This window comes from Oryzias latipes, chromosome 17 (genome assembly GCF_053564925.1).
Source record: "Oryzias latipes strain Hd-rR chromosome 17, Olatipes_Hd-rR_3.1".
Lineage (NCBI taxonomy): Eukaryota > Metazoa > Chordata > Actinopteri > Beloniformes > Adrianichthyidae > Oryzias > Oryzias latipes.
Window position 1 is genome coordinate 8,033,627 of NC_136253.1, and position 10,984 is coordinate 8,044,610.

Genomic DNA, 10,984 nt, shown 5'->3' on the forward strand with positions numbered 1-10,984 from the left:
TTTATTAGTCTGCCGTGATCCTGGTGGTTAATTTCAGATGGTTTATCCCCCACTTTGGTCATTTTCTCTTCTCCATCAGTCACCGTGCAGAACAGTCTGAGTGGTAACAGGCTGGCAGCAGCCAGCAGGTCAGGACCGGTTGAAACCTGTACGGATCGACTGCAACTGACACTTCCTCCCTCCACCCAGCAGTGCAGCATCGGGCAGGTCCAGGAAGAGCTGGGCGGTTATCTTCAGACACAGTTAGACACAAGGAGAGACTGACAGAAACACACAAGTCCTCATGAGTCAGCTAAATTATTACCAAGTCTCACAAGATTGTGCTGCATTAAAGGACTGTTGGAAATACGACACCAAGATGGAAATTTGACTCTGTTTTGTTTAGTTCTATGTGAACACATTTCCTTTTGCTTTAAAATAGTAACTATTGTAACTGCACTACTGAAGCTACTACTACTAAATTTGCGGCTGTTAACTCGTCCTTAAAAACAGATTATTTTCAGAAGATATTTATTGTATACATACAGATTAAATGTATACAGATAGAGAAGACGGTCAATTAACCAGGGGGGTTACTTCACAGTCCTGTTTTTGTTTCTATTTCTAGCCTGATCTTGGCCAAGAAGCAAAATCCTTTGTGGGACTATCCTAACATTATTCCGTTTTGGAGGAAACATCACTTTTTTCCCCGTCTAGTTGACAATACATTTACTGTATTCAGATTAATAATCAGAATGTTGTTGTTTCCGCGCCTTTGCGGGGTTTGATAGTTGAATGTTAATTTCAAAAGTATCCGTTTTTCCAAGCCGAACGTGAATGCAGCGGCAGATAAAAGTGCAGGCGGGCGTCTACAGGAAGTGGCTCCTCCGTCCTCGTCCAATGAGAGGCGCTGTGCTGGACTCCACCAGCGCAGACTGCGGGGTCCATGTTGGTTCTGTCTGCCCTCCCCAACACTCCTCAGGATGGAAGTCTACCTGGAAAAACGGCACCACGCGCGCACTGAGGTATGGGGGTAACCGTTCGGAAAGCCCCGCGACCACGAGCGCCCCCCTCCCACACGCAGGCGCGCGCGCGTCTCCAAACTGAGCTCCTCCAGTTTCAAAGGCGCCGACAAATGAGGTTGAAGACGCACCTGATGAGCGGCTGAGAAAGAAAGTGGCATGTGGCGGGAAGAGGACAGCACCTGCACCGAGATAACCCTACTGTGACGGTGAGGACACGGGGTCATGCTCCCCTCCTGGAAATGTATAGATTAGTCATTACAGATGAGGTCAAAGCACTTCTTTCTCCCGCTAAGTGAAGGAGGTAACGCCGGATCAATGCTGTTGTACCGGGTAAACAGTTTTCTCTTTGCTGATTCTCTCATCCATGTCTGTATGTCACCTGACCCACAAACTGAAAAAAAGCATTACATGATGAACGAAAATCCTTTTAGTTCCTCTTTTGAAGACCTCGTTGTGTTTTGTTTATAACGTAAGTTTAACCACCACGGCCGTTTTCCTCTGATTTAGCCTCACTTGATTCTATCGGTTAATTCATTTCAGGTTTTTTTTCGTAACTCCGCGGTCACGTGGGAGCATCACTGCGCGTCAACTTACAACTTTTCAAAGCAGGCTGAGACTCCGCCCCCCCCCCCCCCCCCAGGTGACCCCGCCCCCGCTAACGTGAAGCTTTTCTTAACCGTTGAGGTTAAAGGCGACACAAGCCTTTCGGTAAAGTGCGTGTTTTTGTCGAGCAGCTGCAGCGGATGAACACAGGGAGGCGCTGCGTCTGCTGTCCCCCACCAAAGGTCTTTGGTTTATTCTAGGACAGGCGGCGCAGGTTGGAAACTAAGACCTACAAACCTTCAGTTAGACACTCAAGTCTCTGGTTGTCCATTCACGTCTGTAAACTCTTGGGGTTTGACTCGTTCACGTGTTTTTATGAAACTTCGGCTCTATTTTTTTAAAAACATTCCAATCCCCTGAATGGCTCATGTTTCATGCATCCCATAATGCTGCAGTCCAAACAAAGGCTCTCACACAGCTTTCAGGGCTCTGTGAATGAAATGTGTGCCTCACGCCTGCAGTGTCAGGAGAAGAAACCCACGAAAGTCTTCGCTCTGTTCGCTGTAACCGGAGCAGCATGTCCAGACTCGGTGCGGACTTGTTGTGCTCTAGTAAATGAAGCGTCTGAGGTTTAAATGTGGCAGAAAGTGAGACCTCCGCCAGGTGAAAGTCAGCAGTTTTCTCAGTTACACATTTACAGCCTGATGAGGCCTCAGCAGAGAGAACACGGCGCTTTTAGGGGCCTGATCCGGTTAGGCTCCAGCAGGGTCTGTCGGCCCAAACGAGGATTATAATCCTCAATGTTCCTCTTGTCATTTTACCAAAGCTTACTCAGGGTGAAGGGAGGAAAAGCTCTTTTTTCTTTTGTGCAACATTTGTGCGACATTTCTCCCCCAACTGGTCCTCTTTAAGAACCATTGGGGTCTCCAACAATTCTCTTTCAGTTCAAACCTCCATAATTGGGTCAACCAAAGCCACCTTTTGGTTCCATGTGTGTTTGAGGTTTACTTAACAACAACAAACAAAAACATTCAGAAACAACTGTTTTTAAATTTGCCAATAAGAACGTAACACCTTTGAGTTGGCTCATCCTAAGCCTGGCGTAATGTAAAGAATGCAGTAATACACAATCCTTCTTACATTTGGCACAGTGATTGTGTGACACTCTCACCGTAAACATGCTGGTGTTCAGTAGTGATGCAACCGTTCACTTTACCTACGATTCCATTAAACCGTGTAACATATGGCTCGATTTTTGATCCAGAATTGTGGCGTCCCTACTGCTCACAGCTGCCCTGACTGTACCGGGCCCGAGCGCAATGGTTTGTCTGACGGCATCCTGACATGGAGTCCCACTGCTTCCACAGTGGAAGCTGGTGATTCCTCTCTTCCTGGGTTCACCATCCACCACAGATTCTGGACTCAACCTGTCAGAATTTTCTATGTGTTATGGGGGTTTCCATGTAACGGATGTCATATCTTTAGGGAATCTGATTGGTCAGTTTTTAACTAGAAATAAAGAAAAAATATCAGGAAGAAAAAAAAGATGTATCAGATTCAGAATGGTTCTTGTGACCAATAGAATGGCTAACAGCTGTTTATTTCTCTTTAGAAGTCTTTGGGATTCTGGCTTCTTGCAGCCACTTCCTGTTTGGAACACCAGGGGGGAGGAGTCACTCAATCCAGTTCTCTTTATACAGTCAATGGTTTTGAGTCAAAGTTAAATAAAATAATTTTAAAGAAAAGAAGACCCATAACAATAGAAGCTCAGAGAGAAAAAAAGCGTAATGAAAACAGAAACTCTAAACGCTAAAGATCAGAGTCTAGGACTGGATTAAAAGGAAAGGAGTTTGATTGGATTTTATTTTGAATGGTTTATTTCAAGCAATCAAATAAGAATAATACACAAAAACAATACAATGATTAGTTATACATTCATACAATGACATATCAAACTTAGGATAATTAGACATATTAATAAATATTGTTTGAAAGGGAGTGGAAGGAAGCGAAATTATATAATTCCACCCCCGTTATACCATAACCATTTTATTACATGATTTATCCTTATCCGGTTCCAAAATTTTATCAGACAGAATTAAGAATCCTTAAATATCAATAATTCACATGAAAAAGATGAATTACTTGATATATTATGTAAAAAATAACTTTTAGAAATCAACATGGCTAATGCAGATCATTTATCCAAAATATAAGCAGATTATGTTACTTATAAAAGTCATATATATGATTAAAAAATACTATATCAGTAAAATAGACATAAATCTTCATAGCAACATTTAATCAAGTATCAAAAGTTAAAATATGTGCAAAATTATGTTACATTAAGAAAAATCACAAATCAAATTTTCGATTTTTGGAGCAAGTGAAGTAATACCATTAGAAATCAATCAATTTAACCATTTTCAATAATTGAGTTAAAGTGCTTTGGTGGTGAAATCTCCTCACATTAACAATGAGAGTAAAAATGGATGAATAATTGATGAGATAACATCCACAAGCTTTCCTCCAATACATAATTGAGCAGAGAAGAACCGACTTCCAGCGGGTGACTGTTGCTTTCTCTCTATGGGGTAAACATAAGGGATGTTTCTCTAAAACTGGAACTCTGTTTGTTGCAGCAATGTTCACACTCACTGAAGTTGCGTCCCTGAACGACATCAAGCCCACGTACCGCATCCTAAAGCCATGGTGGGACGTCTTCATGGACTACCTAGGGCTGGTCATGCTCATGCTGGCCATCTTTGGGACAACCATGCAGATCTCCAAGGATCAGGTGTCCTGTCTTCCGTGTCTGGGACAGCCAGAAGATGCCTCTGGAGGTAAAGCCAACTCCTTTCCCCAGAAGTGCTCTGGGAAGGCTGGGTCATCGGCACCCATTGGTGACTCCATTGCAACTGCTGTCCCACTGGTCAGCAAGGATCTTCCAGATGAGGCTGTTAATGAGATTCACTCGGTACTACATACCTCTGCAGAACAATACCCAAATCAGCCTCCACCAACAGGTATCAAGACAAACCTGGACTTTCAACAGTATGTCTTTATCAACCAAATGTGCTACCATATTGCCTTGCCTTGGTACTCCAAATACTTCCCATACCTCGCACTCATCCACACCCTCATTCTCATGGTCAGTAGCAATTTCTGGTTTAAATACCCCAAAACCAGTTCAAAGATTGAGCACTTTGTTTCCATCCTGGGCCGCTGTTTTGAGTCACCATGGACGACCAAGGCCTTGTCTGAAACGGCATGCGAGGACTCAGAGGAGCACAAGCAGAGGCTGACTGGGGCCTCGTCGACTCCACACCAAATGTCTTTGGAGGAAAACAACGAAGGGGCCAGTCCCAGCCAGGCCACCCCCATGCTCGGGGTCAAGATTTCGGCAGACAAGCCTGTTGCAGAAGTGCCGAGCAGCATGACAATCCTGGACAAGAAGGATGGGGAGCAGGCCAAAGCTCTTTTTGAGAAGGTGAGAAAATTCAGAGCCCACGTGGAGGATAGCGACTTCATCTACAAGCTCTACGTTGCTCAGACTGCTGTCAAAACGGTCAAGTTTATCTTGATATTGTCGTACACTTCGACCTTTTTGGCTGAAATCAAGTTTTACCATGTTTGTGAACCCGACATCAAACAGCTGACGGGGTACAAGACTTTCTTCTGTACCCACAACATGGCTTACATGCTGCGGAAGCTGCTCCTCACCTACGTGGCTCTGATTCTCATCTATGGAATGACCTGCCTCTACTCTCTGTACTGGGTGTTCCGACGGCCTCTGAAGGAATACTCCTTTGAGAAAGTCCGGGAGGAGAGCAGCTTCAGCGACATTCCTGATGTCAAAAATGACTTTGCATTTCTCCTGCACATGGTGGATCAGTACGATCAGCTTCATTCCAAGCGTTTTGGTGTCTTCTTGTCAGAGGTCAGTGAAAACAAGCTGAGGGAGATCAGCCTCAACCACGAGTGGACCTTTGAAAAGCTGAGGCAGCTGGTCTTTCGTAACGCACAGGACCAGCAGGAGTTGCATCTCTTCATGCTCTCTGGTCTCCCAAATGCAGTCTTTGACCTGACTGACCTGGAGGTGCTGAAACTTGAGCTGATTCCAGAGGTCAGGTTCTCGCCAAAGGTGTCCCAGATGACCACCCTGCGGGAGCTTCATCTCTGCCACTGTCCCGCCAAGGTGGATCAGACAGCTTTCGCTTTCCTTCGAGATCATCTGCGCTGCCTTCACGTAAAGTTCACCGACGTTGCTGAGATCCCTCCGTGGGTGTATTTGCTAAGGAGTCTGAGGGAGCTTAACCTAACTGGAAACTTGAACTCCGAGAACAACAAAATGATCGGACTAGAGTCCATGCGAGATTTGAGGCATTTAAATACATTGTGCCTAAAGAGCAACCTTACAAAAATGCCCACAAACATCACAGATCTTTCCCCACACTTGATCCGTTTACTGGTCCACAATGACGGATCCAAACTGCTGGTGCTGAACAGTTTAAAGAAGATGTCCAGCTTGATCGAGCTGGAGCTGTACAACTGCGAGCTGGAGCGAATCCCCCACGCCGTGTTCAGTTTAACCAACCTGCAGGAGCTCGACCTGAAGTCCAACAACATCAGAACCATAGAGGAAATCATTAGTTTCCAGCACCTGAAGAGGCTGACGTGCCTGAAGCTGTGGCACAATAAAATCATCAGTATCCCAGCATCCATTGGCCAGATCAGATCCCTGGAGTCTCTGCACCTCTGTCACAACAAGCTGGAGGCCTTGCCCCCGGCCCTGTTCACCCTGCCGAAACTGCGACACTTGGATGTAAGCCACAACTCCATCACAGTCCTTCCTCCAGACGTGGGACTGCTTCCCAACCTCCAGCACCTGGCCATCAACTCCAACAAGCTGGAGGTGCTGCCCAAGCCTCTGTTCAGGTGCACCAAGCTGAAGGTGCTGTGTCTGGGAAACAACGGGCTGACCACCATCCCCGAGACGGTGGGCCAGCTGGTCCAGCTCACTCAGCTGGAGCTGCGGGGCAACTGTCTGGAGAGACTCCCCGCCCAGCTGGGAAGCTGCCGCCTGTTGCACAAAAACGGCCTCATTGTGGAGGACCACCTGTTTGACACTCTGCCTGTGGAGGTGAAGGAGACCATTAGCCGAGAGACCAACGTGTCCTTCACCAGTGGCTTGTAGTCCAGAATGTAACCTGATGACGAACCAAACCAGAACTCTGTTTTTAAAACAAAAAAAAAAAACAAAGCATTGTATTGATTCTTTTAATGGATTTTTAGAAGAACTTACTAACTATTATGGCTGAATAGATTGAAATGGCTTTTTCTAAATGCATAATCACTCAGCTCTGTGCTTTTGTACTGCTTTGTAAAGTCCAAACGGAGCTTTCTCTGCTTGTTTCCTTCACTTCAGTAGTTTGTGCCGCTGACGGTGTATTAGACTCCTTGTCCTCTTAGTGCTCAGGTATAAATGAAACCACAAATAATGTTTGCCTTAACTGCTGCTACTTTTGTTTTAAAGGACTTTTACTACCAAAGCGCCAAAAATGAATGAAACCTTTTCTTTTTCATGCAGTCTCATAGAGACAGATTCAATGTAAAGTTTAGTTTTTGTTTCATCTCCAAAGGAAAAAAAAGATGTAGAAGTTTGTCTGCAACGGCCTGTACCATGTCATTTTATGTGTAAGAATCTAAAGACTGAATAAATCTTCTTTTCTGATGACCTATGCAGCGAGCAGCCCGCTTCCCAAAGGATCTCAGTAGGTTAGGTGATGTGCTTTAATATATTGCATGCGTCTGAATCTGATGATGATTTTAGAGCAAAGTAGAACCTGCCTCGGTTCTTTGAGTGTTCTCAGAGCGTCTGTACCACCTCTGTGCTAAAGGGTCACAGATTTATGGGACAATAAAACAAGATTCCAGACGGCTGTGTATTCTATATTTGTCTGGCTCGCGTGCACACGGGTGAGCACGGAGCTGCACACAGGATGTTGCTGCAGCGTCTCAGGTTACTGCGCTGCGCCACAAACCCATTAGTGCTGCAGTTGAAAACAACAACCCTTAAGGTTCTTGTTTTTTCTCCAGTGGGCCTTCTTCTCCCTGTGGAGCCGTTTTGATGCTTTTTCTGTCTTCATTTGAGGGCGGATCACGGAAGCTGCGAGGACGTCATGTTTCATCTTCAGTGTGGTTTCAGCTTCTCGTCACTTCCTTTTTCTGGCTTTACTTGATTTTTTTCTGAATGTCAGTGAAAAAGCTGCTTGACTTGCTGTGATGCTGAGGATAAGTCCTGCAATCTTTCATTTCTGCTTTAACTGCAGATTCTCCTTTTACTTGCAACCAATTATGTAGATGTTAGAAATGGAGATCCATGTGAACTTTTCACTGGAATTTCAGATTTTTTTTGTCACTATGTTCACATCCCAGTTCGGTGGGGGAGGGGCTTATCTTTAGTAATAACTGATATGCTCTAGGTGGAGCTCAGGAAAAAGCCTTGCTGGCTGAATACAATGTTCTGTTTCTTAATCTTCAGGGACAAATAACTGTTGGAGCATGCACACATTATGTGAGGGCAACACAAAGCGTTGGGCTGTTTGCTTCACTTCCTGAGAAGAACATTTAACGTGTTGTTGCCAGTCAACACCCAGACATGGCGGCTCTAACCGGGAGCTGTGAGGAGGCAAGGGGAGGCCTGCAGGGGCTTCAGTGGGCCGTGAAAGAAGGAGCCTTGCAGTTTTACAGTGAAATGTTAAATCACACCCTGGAGTCAGTTTAACCCTTTACTGAGTTTGGAACATCTTGTGTAAACTCCACAAAAAAAGCAGTAAAAAAGCGGAAGGGTTGGGAAAAAAGTTTAAAATGTTGAATTTTCAGGTGTTGCAGTTGTCTCCATCTTAAGAGTTAAAGATGTAAAGCAGTTGGAAGTGGTTTGTGTCGTCCTGATCACCACGGCAACACGCCGTCTCTGGAGCAGTTCCAGTCCAGGTTCCGCGTAGAACTACAGCTTTGCTGACTGTTGCTGTTTTTCAGAATGAACATGAGATTTCATTCTAAGAACTTCCAGTTGTCAGCAGCATGCAGTGTTTACGTCAGCGTGTAGACCCAAGGAGAAGGGAAGCACTTCAGGACTGAGGGCCTCTCATACATCACTGCTGTGAACAAAAACAAGATGCTTTTTGGTTCAGCATTGTGATTTAGTTGGTTAAAATGAACAAAAACTAGCTTTGAATGGTGATTATTCCCTCCAACAGCATCTGGACAGCAGCCACAGCTGGATGTATTGTTCCGAAGTTGAAGGTCCTCAGAACTTCAACCAACTTCACTGGATGTGGTTGCAAAGGAACAATTGTGACAAATGACAGGACTGAGGAACTCAAATGGTATTGTGGAGCCAGAAAAATCTCCAAAGACCTTCAATGTGCAAAAAAAAGGTAAAGGTGAGTCGGTTTGAGGGTGCAGCAGTCACCGTTTGGAGCAAAGTGGGCGTCAATCCGACACACTTTTGTCTGGAGCTTCTTGACATTTCAGTTCCAGTCATGCAGATGCAAAAATAAAAGATGCAAAAAGAAGATCAGCTTTTACTATGAATCAGAAAGGAGGCTCTCTTTTGTTCTGTAGCTTTTCTGCATCTAGAACGGTTTAATCAGTTGTTACAGAAATAGTTTGGAATAATTGCTGCAGAAGGATCCAGATGTTTTCCAGACCTGCTTACTCCTGTTTGTGGTCATGGGGTTGCTGGAGCCTGCCCTGCTGCTGTTGGGCAAGGGTGGGGAATGCCCTGGATGGGTTGCCGGTTCATAGCAGAGCCACACAGATGATGAACACGCACACATACCCAAATCTAAGGGGCAAATATAGAGTCACCCTGAAAGCATGTTTTTGTTGGGAAAACCAACACTCATTGGCTACTTTATCAGGCACATCTGTCCAACTGTTCCTTAACGCCAATTTCCAATCAGTCAATCACATGGCCGCATCTCAATGCATGTAGACACGGCCCAGACGATCTGCTGCAGTTTAAACCAGCATCAGAAAGCGGAAGAAAGGTGACTGAAGTGACTTTGAATGTGTCAAAACTAAACAACAGAAGATTGGAAAAATGTTGTCTAGTCTGATGAGTCTCCATTTCTGCTGCCACATTCGAATGGTATGGTCCAAATATGCCCTCATCAACATGAAAGCATGGATCCATCCTGCCTAGAATCAACGTTTCAGGCTGGTGGTGGTGGTGTCATGGTGTGGGGGATATTTTCTTGGCACACTTTGAGCCCCTTTGTACTAATTTAGCATGGTTCCAGCACCACAGCCTACCTGAGTATTGTTGCTGACAATTAAGGCAGTACTGAAGGCAAAGGGGGGTCCAACCCAGTACCAGCAAGGTGGACCTAATAAAGGGGCTGGGGATTGCGTGTGTGCAGAGGGAGAAGATGCAAACTCCACACAGAAAGGATTTGACTTAAAATTGAACCATGGTCTTCTTGCTGTGGGCTAAGGGTAATAACCACTACCCCACCTACAGCCCCTGGGAAAGATTTTGCAACAAAACCTTGAGAGCACGGTATTTGTTCAAGCCTGTTTTATTAGTTTGATTCTAACCCTTTTGATGCCTATTGGTGCAAATATTTATCAAACCACTTCAGCTCCGAGTTGCTTGAATGTAGTATCTACTAAAAAGCAAAAAGATAAGGGATTTTTTTCATAGCTGGAAATAAATTCAGACATAAGATGGTTAAAATGATTCAAGCAACGTCTGACTCTCATTGGTTGATTTTTAAAAGTAAATTTATATGTATTTTGTTAGTTTTAAGGTCTTTATTGTATTTTTTCCCCAATAAACCAACATACTTTCCCCTGCTGGAACATTTATTCAGACTTTCATAACCCAGGTATTTCTTTATGATGTGAACATCACTGAAACAGTAAATCCATTGTTGATCTTTTGTTCTTCGTAATATAGTTAGTTTGCCAAATGAGTTAAACTGGAACCAAACTGTAAATGTCTTTGTCAGCTTTTCTTCTTGTGGTTCACTGTGCTGTAACCGCTCTAACGTCCTTTAGCTGTAATTCCCCTGAAACAGTCATCCATCTTTTTTTACTATTTTTATCAAGTTAAAGCAGGGTACACCAACCTTTTTGAGACCGAGGGCTATTTCATGGGCACCAAGTGGTATGAAGGGCGCCACTAAAAACCTCCTAGCCCCCCCCCCCCCCCCCCCCCCCAAAAAAAAAACCCAACACAATTTGAGGACTTCCTTTTGTGTGCCCTATTTTTATTTGCTCATTTTACACACAAAAACATGCATGAATTTTCTAGACTTGTATTACAGGGGGGGGGGGGGGGGGGGTCAAACTCAGTTGCAGAGGGAGCCTGAATTCAAAACAGACTTTAGGTTGCAGCCGAACAAGATAAATATTTATTGAACACA

At 44.6% G+C, this 10,984-nt stretch overlaps 1 protein-coding gene across 2 annotated transcripts; it reads left to right on the top strand.

Annotated features, from left to right (window-relative positions):
• The first annotated feature begins 252 nt into the window (after positions 1–252).
• On the top strand, positions 253–7,485 carry lrrc8da (leucine rich repeat containing 8 VRAC subunit Da). Of its 2 annotated transcripts, none has more exons than XM_004078644.4 (2): positions 253–1,210; positions 4,190–7,485. In XM_004078644.4, the coding sequence occupies exon 2, from the start codon at positions 4,192–4,194 to the stop codon at positions 6,742–6,744; it is 2,553 nt and encodes an 850-aa protein (XP_004078692.1). In that variant the 5' UTR covers positions 253–1,210; positions 4,190–4,191; the 3' UTR covers positions 6,745–7,485. The 2 variants fall into 2 exon arrangements, with proteins under 2 accessions (XP_004078692.1, XP_078790436.1); XM_078934310.1 differs by having other exon boundaries at positions 1,146–1,334.
• Positions 7,486–10,984: the final 3,499 nt, after the last annotated feature.

Coding starts and splice junctions, on each gene's coding strand:
- lrrc8da (XM_004078644.4), top strand. CDS start 4,192: ATGTTCACACTCACTGAAGTTGCGTCCCTGAACGACATCAAGCCCACG.